Raw genomic sequence first — 19,891 nt, 5'->3', positions numbered from 1 at the left:
GGGCTGACTCACCCACCCTCCTGGGGGCTCCCCAGCCCCTGTCACAAACAAACCAGACAGTTAATTCACAAAGACGCCAAGGCACACAAAAAGGTCAGACAAGAGAACAGCCACTTTCTAAAAGTTCTATTCTCAAACACAGGAGTTAAAAACCACCTTTCCTAAAAGATGTCTTATCAAATTCTGAGTTCAGGGATACCAGACTTTTATGTCCTATCTTTCTCTTATGGAAAGATATGCTGGTAGCCACTGTAGCCAGCATCCCCCATGAAAGCCTATGGAGCAAGATGGCCTTGCAGCAGTGAAAAACGAAAATGGCTGTAATTCACTACCAGAGCAAGTCACCTGCACCAGTACATGCTCTACCTTTCACATACACTGCACCCTTCCCAGGGGGGTATCTAGGGCCTTCTATAGGGGTGTCCAATGTTGATAGAAAGGGAAGGGTTAAGCCTGGCCAGTGTGGACACTGGTCAGGGCAGCATGGCAGTTGGCAACTGCACACAGGTACTGCGGTGGTAGGCCTGAGACACCATTTTAGGGCTACTCATGTGGGTGGCACAATCAGTGCTGCAGGCCCACTAGTAGCATTTTAATCACCAAGCCTGGGACACCGAGTGCACTTTACTATGGACTTCTTGGTAATACAAATATGCCAATCATGGATAACCAATCGAAATAACAATTTACTCAGGGAGCACTTTCACTTTGACACTGATCAGCAGTGGCAAAGTGCCCAAAGCATCTAAACCAGCAAAAACGAAATCCAGCACAGCGTCAAAAATAGAGACAAAAAGTCAGGGGAAACCACGCCAAAAATGCCATGTCTAACAGTGGCGTATTTCAGTATATGTGGAATGTGGTGCAGAAAATAAATCCAACATAAAATGTCTTATTTTCGAGAGGGAAACTTGTAATACGGAAAATTACTACACCCTTCAAACACTGGGGCCCCACAGTATTTACAGATTGTGGCAAATACTACACCCATGTCCAACCCACCAGGAATAAGGGCCTACGTATCAGATGAAGAGGGCAAGTGTTTTCTTTTCTCGTCTTCCCCCTATGAGCATGCGTGAATAAAGCTTTTTTTCTTTGAACAGTTAAATCTGCTCTAATCCTTTTCTGGAAATAAATGGTAGATAAAGGGTAAGGGCAAGAGCAGTGGATAGAGGTATTGTGTAGTCGAAAAAGTCTTCACTTCTCAATCTAGAATTTAACTGCTCTTGGATGAAAGAGAGGTGTCGGTGACAGGAATTACCTCCCTAATATAGAAGCAGGAGTAAGTCTTGCTCATGATTTTTTTTTTACAGACTGAAGTACCAGCTAAGGCTTTAGAAAATTAGTTAAAAAAAGTACTGAGTTGAAAAAAAATCAGGAAGGAAAGAAGTACCATAATCAGGAAAGCAGGGGAATAGAGCAGAAGCAGGCCTGGACACGAGTGGCATATCTGGCACAAATAGGACAGACAAAGAGTACAGGGGCAGAAGGAAGACAGATCAGCGCAGAGTGTAATTCGACTGGCACTGGAATATAAGTTTCAAGCGGTAGACTGGCATGGGCAGAGGAGAGATCAGTGCCAGACCTGCGGGGCCATCGTCCCATATGTGGTGTAACCCTTTCCAGAATATATCTTCCTATATATCACTGTAAAACACCAATCAACCAAATGGAAGGGTGGTGAATCAAGTTAGCAAAGAAATAAGGGGAGATTGGAAGTTTTCCAGACCTCCTCTTGGTCTTGAAGGAGAGAAGGAGGAAGAACTAATGAAGCATTCACTTTTTGGACAAAAATGATAATGGATAGAATCTAGGAGTGATGGGGTTTACCTCCATAACCAAAACTTCCTATCAACTGAATCCATACTAGCCCACATCCCTTGTTCTATACTGCTTGACCTTCCAAACTAAATCCTACTGAGCTAATCTCACCAGACTCGCAGATTCAGCCTGTAAAGTTTTTACCCAAAATATGTAGAACTGTATTCTTTAACAGCACTACTTCCATCTCATAACTATGTAAGAGGACAACCAAATAATAGGCAAATAAGCTTTTCCTCTATTCGAATGCCAATAGATACAGAACTACAGCATCTGCATCAACAACTTTTCTTTACATTAGAAATTCCATCCAAATAATTTGTATACCAACTCTAAAAATGCAGCATAAAATATGAATACTTGTAACACTTACAGCCAACTCTACAAACCCTGGCAGCATTGGGTAGAATGCTACCTGTTGGCAACCGCGTCAACACTTCATCATGAGTAATATGTGGTATATAAATCTACAGTACAATGCAGACACAGCACCTAGACCTATTCCAAATGCCAGCCATAAAGCCCCTCTCCCCCCAGCATTCCAGACCCGAGTCGAAGGCCTTTAACTAGGAAATGGGCCTGTAATGGCCAGTACTGCCCACTACAGAGGGCTGTTTGAATATTCTTCCCCGTGAAGGCTCATCATGCACATTTTGACAGCAATTTCCATTCGCCCTCACATTTCACTAAGAATAGTGCATCATTAAAAGTTTATAGTCTGGCAAACTAGATGTGCTACAAAAGTGGAAAAGTTTGCACTTGAGAACTATTTACTAACTTGTCAAGGAGTGCCTAGTAGTCGCCCTACCCAATGCCTATTGAAAAATGGTACCTCACTGCTTGGTCCTAGGACCACACCTGGACCTGTGGAAGAACAGAAGAGGACGGAACTGCTTTCTGTGACCTGTGCGGAGTCCTGAAGGGCTGGACCTGCTCCCAATAGCAACAAGGACTAAGTGGACTTGGAGGGTCAGTTTGCTACAGGGACAAAACGAGCTGCAAGTCTCACTTTAGCTGGAGTGACCAGCTGACCAAATACAACTAGAACTGGACTGAACACTGCTTGTGGCCTCTGCTGAAGTGAGTCCTAGACCAGAAGTTCTATCCTTGACGTCCTGGGAGCCTAAGAAGTTATCAAGAGGAACAGCTCAAGAATGTTGAAGAAAGTGGGACTTAGAAAAACCTTGGGACTTCTTAGACCCCCAGAACGTCAAAGGGACGTCCCAGCAACTGTATCAGCACATCCTCTAAGATGATGCAACCTTACACTGCAGAGGGATATGGAGCTCCAAAAAAATTAAATAAAAAAATAAACAAAAAACAACAACTATGTACAGAGTAGAAAGCTTGACCAGACGAAGGCATGAAAAGTATCAGGACTTTGCCAGGTGTGACATTTGTATTTGCCCTATATCCGCTGTTAGTATTTTCCTATTGGTGGAAACGTTTTTTAGTGCTAACAGACCTCTCCAGTGCAGATGTTGTGCTGCAGAAGTAATTTTGGAAGACTATACTAAATAGAGGCATTTACCAGATTTGTATAATTGGTATTAGGTGAACTTTATACTTCCAAAGGGCACCCTGCACTCAAACATGAACTTCTGGACATGTTGAAGAGGACACAGAGAGGGCACCAAAGAGCACTTAACCTCTTAAGCGCTGCTGACGGCCAACGGTCGTCACGAGCGCTACCTCCCCAGTGCTGCGCACGACTATTGGACGTCCATTCAGCACTAGTTCCAATGGACAGCGCAGCACTGGGGAGGGATATTTGCGAAGCAGCTAAGGTGTTATAGTTTCTCATTTATGTACATAAGTATGTAGAGTCAGAGTTAAAGATCTAAAGATACAAATTGTTATCAAAGGCCTTTGACCAGACTCAAACAGTCTAGAGGAGATATTGCAGACGTAGATGCCCCAGCTATGCGCCTGTAATTTTTGAGCATTCCAATGATCTTATGTGGATGCATTATCACTACCAATAATGAATAGAGCCTTTGTGATAGTAAATCTGGTTGTAGATAGACACTGAACAGATTTGTCTAGAAGCTATCAGGCCAAATGACAGGCAATTTAAAAAATATTTTTATTGAGTTTTAAAGAAACATGCTAAACAAATGTTATACAAGAAAGCTCTCTAGTAGGAAGAAGTGCTCACATTTATGCATGACGTGAAAAATGACAATCAATGTTCACCCCACTTTATCAATGTATACATAATAGGAAGCTTCAGGGCCAAACAGGTGAGCAGTCTAGATTGCTAATGTGTTAAAAATAAAGATATTTATGACATCGAAAGATATTTACAAAGTCGTGTCCAGGAGAGGTCTGGAATCGCCACTGCTGGGCTTTTGTCAAACAGGCAACTATTGGTAAATGTGTAGTAAGTTTTCTGTTAAATTTGGTTAGCGGATGTTCAGAATCCTTTTCCAATGATGGGTCATTCTTTGTGATTTTGTTTAAAAAAATAATTATAATTCTGAAATGCTACGTTTTGATGGAAGCCACATCATAGCACTATTGTTCCGTGAATACCTTCAACAGCCTTATTATCTTCCACAGCTGATGGGGTTCATGCCTGGTGGATAAAAAGTCCCCTTGTGGTTAATTATTTGGATATGTGCTAAAACAATGGTTTGTATCGAGCCCTTTACGGTCACTGTCCCTACAGTAGGGAGTTTGTCCGCAAAAAATGTCTAAAGTAAGGAAGACATTCTTTAAACAAAAAAGTGAAAACTAGTCTGGTCAAACAGAGAACGCTTCCAGGCTAGGGATTTTTATGAGGTCTAAGCATAGGAAGTTCCATAGTAAGGTTGAGAGCTTAAAACCCAAATCGATCTTTTTGCATTCCTTTTTTTACTACAGTTGAAAATAATTTGTAAAACTAGGTTTGCCTTGACAGATTTTTAATTCCTTTAGGGTATGTAACTACCTCATAAAGGTATATGGTGCCCAGACACGACCAAACTTTGAAGATTGTCAGCAAATGTTAAAGTGTATTCTCTGCTCCACTCAAAGGCTGTATACTAGGCTCTAACTAGTCAATCATGAGCGATCAGTAGTTTGCAGATGCTTTCAGAGTAGCTCGCAGCCTTGAGATAATTTTTAAATAGGCACAGGGTCACATTTTCTTTTTAAAGTTAAGGGAAAGCCGGGTGTATTTTACATTTTCATCATCTGGCTGAAGATATCAATGCCTGATAATTAACAGTGCTTGGTCAGATTTATGAGCCAGCCTGAGGGAACAGAGGTGAAAAACTGAAGCACTGAGGTATTTAACTCTTAAATAAAAGTCCTTATCAACTCAATATTGGAGGATGAGAACAAAATGAGGATTCTGATTTCTTTTCAATGGGAGAAAATGAAACATTAGCTTAATGATTAAGTTAACTCTTCATTTTAATGTTCTCCCATTTCAAAGTGTCGTATTGACAAACAGCAGTCCTCTTGCTTCCAGTGGCCAATAGACACTGTGCTATATTTGTAAATGAAAAATACAGTAATTTAATTTTTTTTTAAATGAGAAACCTTTTAAGTAAAGAACGATATTTTTATGAAAAATTAGGTTTTGATGTATTTCTCCACTTTCAATTAGGTCAATTGCATCTTATTATTTTATGAAGCATGTTTCTTCACTTTAAATTCCTACGATTTAACCCTTTCGCTGCTGATGACGAGCTCAGCTCGTCATCACCCACGGGTGTCGTGTGCTGATGACGAGCTGAGCTCGTCATAACTGCAGCAAAAGTGCAATCTGCAGCACAGCGCAAAAATCCCCGCAGCAGCCATGTGGTTAAACAAATGGCTGTATCCTTCTGGTATAAATATAGCACAGTGTCTACAGACCACTGTGAGAAAGATGCCTGGTGTTTGTAAATGTGACACTTGGAAATGGGAGAAAATTTTATATGATTTCAATTAAACTTAACATTTGAACATAAAGTTAATTCTTCAGTTGAATTTTACCCCATTCTAAAGTGTCACCTTTACACACAGCAGGCATCTTACTGCCAATGGCTGGTATACATGTTGCCATATTCATAACTGAAAAATACAGCTATTATTTTAAGTGGGAGGAAATTAAAAGGAAAGAAAATGTTCCGTATTATGAGAATTTCTGCAGAACATCTTTCTGGCCTTTACATTTCTCCCATTTAAAAACAATGGTTTTATGTTTGTGTTATACATGTAAACAGCGCTGATTAGGATGAGTTATGTTCTGTGCCACAAGTACAGGACACAGGCTCTCATTCACCCATACATATATATCCAATTCATGAATACCCATGTTCATACATCCCCCAAAATCTACACTCTCATTGACACACATGACAGGCTTGTCATAGAGCCCCTAGGCAAAGTAATGTATTCAAACTATAGTATCTGGCTCTATGGACAATAGGCTTAAATCAATTAAATTGGGTGTGGAGGTGCCTTATAAAAATGCACAAACTGCCTACCCTTCAGTAGCTCACAATGATTTTCACTGAGCAGAAGTAGCTCTTACTACACAAAAAGATGGAGACCCAAGCACGAAGGTCTTCGTGAGTGGACGAAACGTGGTGTAATCGCTTTAAACAGAGACGGTCTTGCTGCTAGATATTGTATCCCATGTAGCTTTGCAACCACTTACTTAGGAGCTCAGATTTAGACAATGGTGCAGTAAACAAGTCCTGATAATACAAACACCCTGTTACATTCAATGCTATGTGGTATCTGACGCAATGGGAGGCTCCTTCTCAGAGCATTTTCACCACTGTTGCATTTTGTTGTCAAAATGCATACACTTGGATGGGAGACGCACCACTGTTACAAAGATACAGAGTGGATGGTCACATGGTGACACTGTTGACATGTGCAGTGATATAGAAGTGTCATTAATATTCTCCAGGGGTTGCACCAGCGTGGCTGTGCCTTGTCTAATTACACACTGATGCTCGATACAGCTGGATAGATAGGTATGGTGATCATTCGACTGTCTACAATTTTAACAACGCTAGAATAACATCCAGAATGAAAAAGCAAGCTCATACAGATTATCAGAGGGAGCTGAGCCAATAAAGTGGCGGAAGCAGAGGTCATGAAAGAACAGCTTTTGAAAGCCACGGAGAACTTAAAATGGTCAGTTTCCTGAAACGCATACCTGTAACCTTCTACATGCACACTTCTAAACGTTCAGTCAGACATTTCAATCTCATCACCTTAAAGCATCTTCATGGGGTCCTGTCAAGAAGTTTGAGCTGGAGGGGGAAAGATGCTCTCACTGGTGCCTGCCATTAGCTTCTCAGCCCAGCACGCCCCTTGGTGACTAAAAGATGTTCCTACAAATATAGTAAACAGTCCAGTTGAAAGGGATCTCTTTTCTGACAAAGTAGGGGTGGCCAGCATGGACCAGGACAATGAGGAGCCAGTGTTTGTCCGTCTCTTCTGAGCCTTAGACACATTTTCAACGATTTCGCGAGTAGGCGATGGGTGTGTTTGGGTTTCTAATGGGTGCTGCCCATCAAGGCTGCACTGTGCATCGAAGCACAAAGCTGCGCGGTTTGGGAGGATTGTACTAAGCAGATCTTCTTCAAAACTCCATTTGACTTGAGGATTTATACTCGTGAAGTACAAATGTTTCTTATGGTTTATGATCAACTTGATAAAAAGATACATCTCTAAGAAATTATTTTAAAAAATTATATACATCATATAATATCGTTAAAGACATGAAGCAGAGATCATGGAGCAAACTAAACGTTACTGTTGACAGAAATCAAATAATAGAATAACTAAACATAGAAGTACCGACCTCAGTTCAAGACACTAAAATAGAGCTAAAAAAACAGCTGGCTAAATATCTTCAGGTCTTAAAAACTCACCTGTTCAATGCATAAATATCCTCAATGTTGCCAAAAAGATCGCTGACCTGTTCTGGCTTCATAGGTAGCTCAGGAGAGTCGATAATTTCTCCAAGGTAATCCTGTGAAATTAAAAATAATGGTGCATTTATTAGTGTGTGTAGGGCTGGCTTTTACCTAAAATTTAATTAGCTGCGTAATTCCATAAGCACATTTTATTACCTAAATGTGTTGATGTTTTTCTAAAATTTCTAGCAGAATGCATATGATCTTTCGGAGAGTATAAACGCTGAGCTACCATTTGAAATTGTGCGTTGTTTCCTAAAACCTTTAGCCTTGTTTGTGGCTGTATGAATGTACTAATGTTTTTTAGCCTTTAGTGTCAGGTTTGGTGGAAATTGGATAAACACCTCAAACGTTTTAAAGTTCTTAGGAGCCCAAAAACTCGTCCCATTCCAATTTACCAAGAGTGTTTGCATGCAAACTTCCACTGTATACAAGTCTGTTTCGCTGGACTAAAGTCCATCACATTTTGATATTGACATGGTGACCTTTCTGTCACTGGGCACTTTTTTTTTTTCTTGCATAGGTGAATTTTACTCCAGCAGTTTTGGCGATATAAGCCAAAATGTCATTATGACTGCTATGAAAAAAAGCGATGCTCAGCAAGGTCAAAGTGCCCACAAAATATCCCTAACACTACACAGACATCACAGCAAGATTGGGCTCACACGCCAAAACATAATCAAGCAATCCGAATATGTACATATGTCTCAAGAAGACAATACTGTTAGGGAGAGTGGTGCAGGAATAGAGTAATAAAGAAACATATTCCAGTGCTAAAATGTAACTTTGTTATATTTACTATGCTCCCAAAATGCTTTGCAATGAACCCTGTGCATCCTCATCGGTGCATTTTACGGTCCCTTTCTCCCAGTCAGTACAGACCTGTCGCTTCTTTGTTTGGGACATTGAACAAGGGTACTTCTGAAACACCCTGTACAGGTCTGCCTTGACATGGCTCTACAACGCTCCCCTTTGGGGAAAGGAAACATTCAAGCCATCCTTAGAATGTAAGAGCTGTTCAGGATAACCTGCCTGGAGATCCCGGCTATGGCTTGAAATTGAATAATGGTATCTAATGTGTCCATTGGTGTAATTTCTCTACAGCTGGCATTATTATTTAGCCAGTTGGTTTCCGTGTTTTTTTTCACCTGACTAATGTTCTATAACGAACATGTCTCCTGTAGATCCAGGGGAAGCCAGTTGTAGCTAGTCGACTGGGATTTCATGGACGACTATCATTTTGAATAGACTTCGGTGAAGGACATGCAAATTAAACTACATTTTATTTTCGGTTTCTGGGATCATGTCCTGTATGATCTAATTTGTCAGCACTGCCGGAGATTTTATTTAAAACATGTTAGTGCAATTGATGTGCAGTGAGTTGGGATGCGCGTCTCTGGTTTCATGATATCCAAACAATGTAACCAAGTGCACAGAGGGGCTTAATGCTCTCACTTCTCATTTTCTTGAGGCGTACCGAGGTCCTGAAGTGGTAAACAGGCAGACTCATTAACACATTCTCACATTGCTATAATCATGAGGTTACTGCTGCCTGTGAGTGAAGCCTAAACCTCGGAGTTTCCCTATACATGCGTCCAGCCACAACTTTATGCATCCTGCCACTACTTTATGTGCCCTGCCACTACTTTACATGCCCAGCCAGTACTTTACGTATCCAGCAACTACTTTACATGCCCAGCCACTACCTGACGCACCCGGTCACTACTTTATGCATCCAGCTCTTGAACGGATTAGCTGTTCTTGCTACAGCAGTGGTCTGGCAGTATCCTTTTAAGGATTAAGCAGTTTGCCTGATTTTAGTGTTTATCAAAAGAATCTAATAGAGCACTATCTCACATGCAAATAATATTTCTTCTTACTACTGCTCTGTGTCCTAAAATTGCTTGCAGTCTCAAAAAAAGCCTCCTCCGTGTTCTCATAGAAATGAACCTGAACTTAAACTTTAAATGTCTGCTTCTTCTTTATTTCAAATGAACTTCCCTTTACTCTCCCTCCTCTTTGTGCCTGCTCTTTCTGGGCTCAGCCTGCTCCAAGTCAAATGCACGTTCCTCCTAATCCCTATTATTATCTCAAAGATCACAACCTCTCCTTTTAAAGTTATCTGCTTACATCCCAACAATTCACATGTCCCTTCCAACTAAAGAGCACATCTAACTCCTATTAATGGAACCCACCACATTGAAATTGGAGTAAATGCATGGAATGGGTTCCAAAGGGCCCAAGATTAGCCCAATAACCACTGACAAAAACATTAACCCTGGGCTTCGGAGCAGTGTGCTGCCTGGCATAAAGCGCTTAAATGCCTCATGAGTGGTAGTAAGCACATTATCAATACGATTACAGTAATATTGTACCCTCCTGGCCCTCATTAATACTAATTTCATAACTGTGGTCAAGCAGACGGTTGTAGACTGCATACAGACTGCCTAATAATTTCCCTATACTGCTGGACACTTTCCCACACATAAGACAAAACTGCTATGGGCCATGTCCATCACCTAGTGCTGTTCCAGTCCACAGCAATAAACCCCCTATCACCTACAGAACAGGCATGGAATAACTGAAGAGATCAGCCACATGTTGCTGGCCAATGGAGGACTTTAACTTAGTCACAACAAGCAACGTACTCCCATCGCTTCTTGACATCTCACAAGGACGATCCGCTATGGGATGATATCCCAGCAGATCTCTCGTCTATGTGTTCCTTCAACCCATAACTCCTCAGGACCATAAACTGTAAACAAAATATCTTCGAATGGACATCCAGTGCGCAAGCCATCCAAGTGGACTACGATCGTAGAAAACACCACTACGGGACTTGCACAGCCATTCAAACCTGCCAGCGTACTGAAAACCATAAACAGTGCGCCTCTCACACATCCATCAAGCACTGCTCTCCATCATGCAATAGCTGAACCTTGGTGGTCATCCCGGACAACATGCAAACACTTCCTAAGTAGGTTCAAAGCAAAGACAAGGCACTTACAACAACACATCCAGAAGGTGTTCCATGCTACCCGTGTAAGCAAGTGCCTCACTGCCCGCATGGGGTAGGAAGCACTAAATAAATATTGCAATGCAATAGTTTCACTTTGGTTATAGTGCCCATTTGCTTTCACTGCATCTGTGTCAAGCCTTATGGCAGACTTGTAATATGCTGGCTTGTTGCGGACTCCCAGTTCAGGGCAAGGAGAGATTACAGACAGTGACGTGTCAAATGAAACTATTGGAAACTATTGGAGTCAGGACGAAAGGGGATATTTTAAAGGGTGTGAAACAGAGGTGGGGGAGAAAGAATGATGGAAATAATAGCAGCGAGCGAGGAATTAAAAATAAAGCAACAACGTGAAAAAGACAAAAAGAGGGTGCAGGAGACGAAAAGAGATATAAAAAGCAGAAGAGAAAAGAAAAAGAAAACATTTTGGCTTTTCTATAGTTACATTAACGGGCATCGCACCTATTCAGCACCGGTTGCAGCAGGAGCAGCACAAGTTTCCCTAAAATACATAGGCCCATAGGCCATCTGGGACCCCTTCTTTCCGCTCTCCCTTTATAGCCTATAGCAGGTAAGGCTGCCCAGGACCAAGAGACATGTGGAGCACAGGGAGAAAGACACACTGGCGCGAGAGCAACATAATGTGCGAGGGGAGAGAAGTGCATGGGTGAGAGACAGCAAAATGGAAGGGGCGGAGAAAAGCACACAAAGGAGACAGCTGGAAAACACGTTAATGTAGCGCTTAAACAAAAAGAAAAAATCAATTCCCTTAATGCAAGCTGAAAAAGCATAGAAGACGGCTAATTAAAGAATTGGAACAAGGCTCTGCTCCATGGGCCGGACCAACACGGGATGACACAAGGAAGCCACCCAAGAGAAAGCACGCAAATAAGAGCGTCAGCAAAGCCAACCAATGGCAAGACTATTCCAGCGGCAAGCCCCGTTATTTCTTGGTAAGCCACAATATGTCTTTCGTAACCAGACAGGTTGTAGTGTCTTCTATGCCACAGGCAGCACCTACACAATCTTCACTGATGACTAGAACAGCCACAATTGACGGGGTTAAAGTTACAGCCACTTAGGCAACCAAGACAGCCGCCTTAAGTGGGATGTCCAATTGAGACCCGCACTTAAAACCAAAACACTAGAAATTCACTGTACAAAAACAGAAAGCTGAGGCAGCGTCAAGGTTGAGAAGGGTGTGATTTGTGGTCACATTACCAAATCTAATCTTTGTAAATTAATGTTCACCTTTATGGATTCTCAACCTGGATAGTAATAATTTAAACTCAACTCACTCAACCATACGGTGTTACTAATGAAAAACATGTCACACATACAATAATGCATTACACGATGTGCAATATACATCGAGAATGAACAAATACAGATGCAAAAAAAAAACAGATTTTGGATCACTAAATTGTGTAGCACTACAGTCCAAAAACCACACTACTAAAAGGCATTCTTTGTAAAACAATGGGAGGCTTTAAGGCCACTGTAAGCTAACAATAGGTCTCGTGTAGGAAGAGGCCTGAAGAGTCCAGTTAGTAGCATCATCATGGTACCTGCCCTGAAGAGATGCGTTGGGTGGGAAGTAACAATGGGGACAGGAAGAGAATGAGCCAAGAAGGGAACAAGGCAGGCTGGGAATTTTCGGGGGATTCCCTATGTGAAGAACAGAGACGATTGTAGAGTTGAAAAGTTTCCTTCACTCCACTTAGCCTCACCTGCTGTTCCCAAAGGTTCAATACATTGTCGTAATGAAACAAGCATTGGCAAAGCCAATAGGTATGGCTTTAGTGTGCAATGCAAGTAAACACAGCTACTTACAAATGCGGTTTACAGGTTTTGCATGCACAAATGCTGTTCATCACATTAAAAAGGATAGCTTTTGTATTTAATGCATAGAAAAGATAAAGAATGAGTGATACTGGGGTGTACTTTTCAGATGTAAAATAGTCCCTCTTGCATTCAAGAGGAAGCCCTTCCCGGAAGGCAGAATTATACACAAAATAGCTCACAGCATGCAGTGAGAGCAATACTCCTCAGGATAGAGACTAACCCCACTTAATGTACATTAAAGAAGTGGTAACAGTAGATCACAAGCAGTTTCACTGAGCTCTACAGCTCCCCGGCTGAATCAAGCATAATAAATGCTCTTTTCGGATACGTGATAGCCCCCCCCGCCGCCCCCCACCCCCTGCAGTCAAACACATGGTGGTAGTAGGCTGCCAGAATGGCTCACCAACCAACACTACTTTTCCTTTCACATGTTATGAACTGTGCCATGTCTGCCACCTCGCTCCACGTGATGTGTGTGGACTTTTGTCCTCTGGTGCAAGAGCCCAAAGGGCGTAACAACACTAACACAAACTTGCCCTATTTATGACATGTGGGAATTCAGGTTCACCTCCTACCACATCTTAATCACAGAGAAAGAGAGGCTTGTGGGAAGTTCATGGTACAGCAGCACTCAAAGAAACACACGCCCAAGGTACATCGACTGGAAGCCGTTCAAGGCGTCACTGTGCGAGAGCATTAAACATGAGTCACGCAGTGGTACGCTGCTGTTTGCAAGGCTGGGCAGGTGATGGCATGCGTATCGCGAGGATTCTGTCTACATCTAACATTTCACCCATCACTTTGTGGGAATACTGTGTCTTTTCTTTTAGAAATATAAAAAATATATACATTAATACACACATACAGAGACACTTTGGGTAAGACCTCTACATGCCTTGGTTTGTTCAAGTGTCATTAAAAGGTAACTTCGCTCACCACAGATTCATCACATGGCAATAAGCCAGCCTATTTCTACTATTAGCTCCATTGGCTGTGTTGCACTGTGAGTGACGGATTCTTCCTGCTTACATGCGCACAGTTGTTCGAAAGGCAGTGCAATTTAGTGCTGGACTGGACTTGGGTCACTCCTTTATTTTTAGGTTTCGCCTGCACAGCACTTGCGCTTTGATTGTGAAATCTATTGTGAAGTAAATTGTATCAATATATTTTAATAGGGGCTCTTTATCAGTTGCCATTGCCAAAGTACTGGGTTTATACGCCTCTGTGTGGAACTTTTTTTCAGGCTCGTTGGCTGCACTGCACAGACCCCCAAAGATCCACTGTGCAGAAATCAGATACTATTCTGAGCCTTCGGACTGTGAGCCATGGTCACGGCTTATGCACATGTTCATTGCGACCTGTCTGCTCACCATTAATGCGCATGTTTCACTGCTATATGCCCATTCTCGCACAGGCACAGCTCTCTGCTGACTCTCTTCCTTTGTTTAGACTCTGGGAACTCAACGGAGAGCCCAGGGCGCATGTACAGAAATCAGATACTATTCTGAGGCTGCGGACTGTGACCCAGTGTCATGGCTTGTGGGCATGCTCAATGCGACCTGCCTGCTTACCCTTAATACGCATGATTCACTGCTGTTCGCCCATTCTTGGCATGCGCAGTGACTGTACGCATGCTCAGTGTGATCGATATGTGACTACTTCTGCACATGCTCCGTTTGATCTCTCTGTTCAGGCAGTAACGTGCCACTGGTACGTATGCGCAGAATGAAGGGAGAAGAGGATGAGGAGGTTTTTTCCTTCCTTTTTTTATATAGCGCAAATTCGACCTAAATGTACTGGAGCACTTTACAAAATCACCAGTTACTTTACACAAGGACAAGTTTGTTTTAGTCATGGGAAACTGTTGAAGGGCGGAAATACATTATCCTGATAATTTTTTTTATCTCACACTTTGTTGGAATGCGTGCATACTGTGAACTGAGTTGCCACGAGAAGTTTGCATGACTTGGGTGGTGTTTGCAGTTGAGAACCCTGGAGCTAATGCCCTGTGAGTTTCTCACAGCCCCAGTCACTGGGTTATGCTTGTGCAATCCTTGGTGTATCTGCAGTGCCCACAGCAAAGTGGTGACATGTGCCACTTGTAATTGTGATTCTTTGTGAAAGTGTGACAGAGATACACAACTGCTGAATACTTATGTGAGGAATTAAAAGAAAGGATGTAGACGTAGAAGAGTGAAAAGAGGGTGCTGAAGAGGAAGGAGATCAGGCGTGAGATATGCACAGATTTCAGAAAGATTTGGTTAGCTACAGTAAGTACATAGTTTTAGTCTGCATGGTCTAAGCCACTTTCTTTATTAAACAGGTTTACGTTATAGAAATCTTATACACGTACACACATACAGTTTCTTGCAAAGGATTCATAGCTCTGCTTCCAAGATCATGCCCCTTTCACAGACTGCCCTCCACCAACTTTATCTGATTTAAAGCCCTTTTTAGGTTTCACCTTTAATGCGCATACGAGCGGCAAATGCCAAGCACTCCTCTCAATAAAATTCTACAGAGACAGCGACTCCCCAAAACAAGCATTAAAAATGCAACAGATCTTGCCTTTTAAGTTAAAGCCATTTGCTTTGCTATACAATACCAACGGCTTTAACTTAATCAAAGGCAAGACCTATTGCATTTTCAATGCTTGTTTCCTTTGTATTCTAGAAGTTGTAGACCTGTTTAAACCCTTCTAAAATCAATACTACAAGTCCAAGAATACACTGCGGAAACGCCTGGATTGGATGAGCTACTTTGTCATGGACCGGGAAAACTGAGAGCCGGTATAGATTGCTGTTTTGGAAATGTCAGTATCTCTGACGCACACAAGCTCGTCAACATTACACACCTGCGTGAGGTGCGCTAGTTGCCCAGAAGTGCCTGACTCTTGAGGATCGAAGCCTCCAAGTGCTTGCCGCTGATTCAAGGAATGGTTCATTCACTGGCACGCCTACGTGTTTGGGCCTACACGAAAACAACATGCCTGCTCTTCCTAGATACACACCGGTCCTTTCATAGTGTGAACGCTGAAATCAGTGCGAAGCCCGGGAGTGGGAGAGCGAGAAGGAGCAAGCGTGTTTTATGTCTCATTGCGAGACAAATTGAAACCGCAGCGGCTCTCGTCCCTTCAGAGCCAGACTCCATAAAAAGTGCCCGCCTGTGAATCCCAAATGAGCTCAGAAGATGGGATTGGATACTAACATACGTAAGTCTCACGAAGTAGCACAAAAGTTCCATAAGTCTAGGCACATGTTCCATGCCGCGCGTTTGTAGTGAACTCTAGCAAGCTGCATACGCAAAGCGGCAGCTTGGGTGCCATGACAACAGAACTCTGGCAAGCTGCATACGCGAAGCAGCAGCTTGGTTGCCATAACAATAGAAAGCTATTGGCACAAGATGTCGGACTGTTCAAAAGTGTGCGTGCATGTTTAGCTTTGGATGAATGGCGAGAGCAGCAATCTTTGTCCATCCATACGCGTGCATGTAAAGTTTTGGAAGAATCGATCACAAAAGGCACTCGCATGGCTAAAGCAGCGCATGTGCGCTGCTAACGCCAGGCGAGACCTAAAAAACAACCAAGCATAAACGAAAAGTTCCGGTTTCAACTTGTTAACTTCCAGGTCAGGTCAGGTGCTAGCGAATATCCAGAGCTGGGATAAAAAGCACTTGCTGGAGTTCAGTGTTTCCTGTTGCATAGCAGTACTCTGTCAGAAAATCCAGTCCACTAGATGTAAATGTTTTCTCGAGAGCCTACTGAAAGGCACAGGAATACACTTACGTCTTTGACTGCGTGTATATTTGATTAAGTTTCTGTTATTTTTCTATTTAAACTCAGGAATTGTTTGCCTTGTTATTTTTTGTACAAACTGTACAGCCGTTTACTTTTCTTCTTTTACTCACTCAAGCACTTTAAAATTTTCAAAACTCGTTAGGTTGTAACCGGGTCCTTTACATTACATTTGTAACTGGTCAAGTGAAATATTCACAAGGAAGGCCATTTGGTGCTTTGCATCAGTGCAACGATTTGTGCTGCACTGATTGCACACTAGTGTTAAATCGAACAAGTGTGTATTTTATGTCCATGACCACTTTGCACAGGTGCAGCAAAAACACAATTTTGAATCCGTAATGTGCCTTACGTCTAAATGTCATTGATCACATAGGCAAAACCTAATACATTTACCAATGCACGTTATATATTGGTTCACCATTTATTTCCAAAACTGAACTTATTTGCAAAAGAAAAGTACATTTTTTACAAAATTGGATGCTTGCCAGCGTCACACCTCTTGGCTTTGCCAATGGTTCATTTACATGCCTGTAGTTAAAAAGCTGAACACATCTCATAAATAAATAGGTTGCAACTCTATAATAATTGCGTGGTAGGCAGCTCTAGCATTTCACAATTGCTCCAGCTACGACAGTATCCCAGTCAGTGCCATAACCCACCCAAATCAACGGATGACTGGATTCATGCCTGGCCACAGACCAACTCTGCCAAAGTACTATACATTTTTTTATTCCAAAGCATAATTTTTCTTTTTTTTTCTTAACTCTTAAATTTTGATTTAACTATATGTACAATATACCTGTAGGGGCTTACTGCCAGCCCCCTTCACCCATTGGTCTGTTATTGTGTCAGTCACATAATTCTTCTGTCCACTTGATCATACAGCATGGGGCGATAAGTTAGCCAACTTCAACCACTGTGAGTGACACATTCTGCCCTTTTGCAAAAAGCAGATTCATACGCAAAGTAATTCCCCTTCAGCGCCAGGAACCATAAAGTCAATGTGTGCTGCTGGAGATCAGAATTTTAGCGTTCAGCAGATGTTTTTTTTTTTTTACTGACGAGAGCCCAGTAGCTTCCCCAGCAATAAGGTTGTGCAAAAAAAATCAAACCATGACTAAACAAAACAAGTACTGACAAAGCCAAAAAGCTGTCAGCCAATGCCAAGCCTACTGGCTACTTGACTCATCGTTTGGAATGCATGAGCGCACAATGGTTACTGGAACAGAACATTAGTGAATAGGTAAAAATGAGGTGCTGCAAACAGAGGCCTGCTCTAAACCGCAGGCAGCTTTCTTGCTGAGAATGGTACTTGATATAAACAGCCGATAAAACCTGAACAGAAAAATAAAAGGCATACCACTACCAGTCTAAAATATGTAACAATGATAATAAAAAGTATGCATGCAGAGAACACTTACGCAGCTAATTTTCTAAAGGTGCAAATAAATGCTAGAAATTGCACTGCTCAATGGTACTCTGCATTTAAACCTCTGTAAGCAGAGGTCTTTGCTGCAGATAGCCTTGTTATCAGCCTCTCTAAATACAATCGTACCAGACCTAACTTTAGTACTGGTGGTGCCAAATACAATAATCTTTTTATTGCCCCCCGCCTCCCCCCATGACCACCACATTCAAGGATCTCCTCACTACCACCCGCCAGCAATGCCCCTTATCTCTCCCTAGCCCTTCTCTCACATGCATTTCATTTGATGTGTAGCGCTACTCATACCAGTGCAGTGTGTCAGAGCACTTTACATCACACACATTATAAAGAGGCAGCAAATTATACTTGTGTAAACCAGTCTATAGCAAACGTTACATAACAAAATGATGACAAGGTGGTGTAGGAATAAAGGTGTCCTTCATACTAACAGTCTGTATATTTAAAGACTGCTTGGTCCAGAGAAGCACAAACTCAGTATTTCAAAGCACAGCACAGTGATTGGGTTGACTTTACAAATAAGAATGTATGTCTACTCATTTTGTCAAAGAGTTATTCACATAAAATACAGTTGTGATATGCATGGTACACGTTCTTTGCAGCAGGCACATTAACCCTCTGCACTGCTTAGGAGTCTAAACCGCCACTAAACAAAACTCCGTCAAGGACATTAATCACCAAAGTTATCTTGGCATTTTTATTGTTGCCTTCAAACTGCTGGGTGCAAAAGGAGCTCGGCAGCAGGTGTATTAAACCTGTAAGTTTTGTTATATTAGTTCCAAACACGGCGGCCCTCAAGGTCAGTGCCAGGTGAGGATGCACCAGTTGCACTGCCCTACAGCCAGCCCAGAATCTTGCCAAACGCTAAGATCACTTGACCAGGTTTGTAATAAATTACATAATACATTATGTTTAAAACAAGGGGCCTGTAACTGCAGAAATCCTCTGATGCAGATTTAGCTCCATACTACGTATAAAAACAAACATTGGTAAAGCCAACAGGCCAGGCCATGGCCACAGAGCTGTTGGATTTACCAACAATCTTTGCTATGGGTTAGTATTATTTAGCATTCCATAAAGTCTCACTTTAGCCATGCAGGAATCGTAAACTAATGATAACATTCAAAAAACAGTTCCACAATGGCTACAATGGCATACATTTGCAGCCACGTTATTGTGGACCCACAGGCAGCCATCTAATAACGCTTTTTGTTATACTTTATGGTAATGATAATGGCACTGCAAAGCCAATATCGCCATGACCAAGGACAAGCCTGTTGTCATGGTCAGTGCTTGTTACTGTGATGGCGATAGATTGACCATTGTTAAGCTGGATAAATGAAGCACATCTCATATACAGCACCTTCCATCACAACCCCTCATTCCTGGCAGCATTAGACGTGCCAGCCTTAGTATCTAACAGCTGAAACAATAAGCAGTACAAGAAAAATGCTGCAGCCGTTAACCATAGTTGATTGAAAGGTTATTCCTTTTAGTTGCTTAGTACAGGACGTGACCGGAGATTATGGTCTCTAGTTTTATGTCGCACGTTGCAGTCTGCATTGCTCTACACTAGTTAGTTTATTCCAGGAGCCTTCTATCCCACAACTGGCTAACTGAACAAATCGAAGGCATGCATCTACACCAAATGTTAGCAATGAGTGGTAGGGTTACACTGCATTTTACTGTTAAACAGTGCAGTTAGTTGTTTCTACACAGGCTGGTCATGTTTTTATTTAGTTTCTTGAGGAGCACCATTACCACGGTTAGACTGGTTTATATGGCAATCTGGCAGCGCCTGGTGGGCTGGTTTGTTAAATCAGCATGTGCGTCTTTTTAGGTCGAGCCTGGGCAGCGCATGCTGTAGTGGAGTATGGCATTGAAGCCCCACCCACTCTCCATCCATATTTGTCATTGGCTTGTGTCATTGCCCTTCGTAAATGCTGGCTTCTGATTTGTTAATAGGCTTGTTAGTCCCTCCTTAGTATCGACTTATCTTCATTTGTAACCTCCCACAAGGACTGGCCCTTTTACTTCTGTTGTTACATGGTACTTTTTTT

At 42.1% G+C, this 19,891-nt stretch overlaps 1 protein-coding gene across 1 annotated transcript in view; it reads right to left on the bottom strand.

The window, feature by feature from the left end:
• PLEKHG3 (pleckstrin homology and RhoGEF domain containing G3) overlaps window positions 1-19,891 on the bottom strand; it is a 608,515-nt gene that overhangs the window by 154,069 nt on the left and 434,555 nt on the right. Inside the window, exon 5 of the mRNA XM_086939446.1 lies at window positions 7,686-7,786. Coding sequence (XP_086795572.1) covers window positions 7,686-7,786 — 101 coding nt within the window. The remainder of the gene's footprint in view (window positions 1-7,685; window positions 7,787-19,891) is intronic.

The sequence above is a fragment of the Lissotriton vulgaris genome, chromosome 9 (assembly GCF_964263255.1).
Source record: "Lissotriton vulgaris chromosome 9, aLisVul1.2, whole genome shotgun sequence".
In the NCBI taxonomy this organism is placed as follows: domain Eukaryota; kingdom Metazoa; phylum Chordata; class Amphibia; order Caudata; family Salamandridae; genus Lissotriton; species Lissotriton vulgaris.
This window is presented reverse-complemented; position numbering and strand designations above follow the sequence as displayed.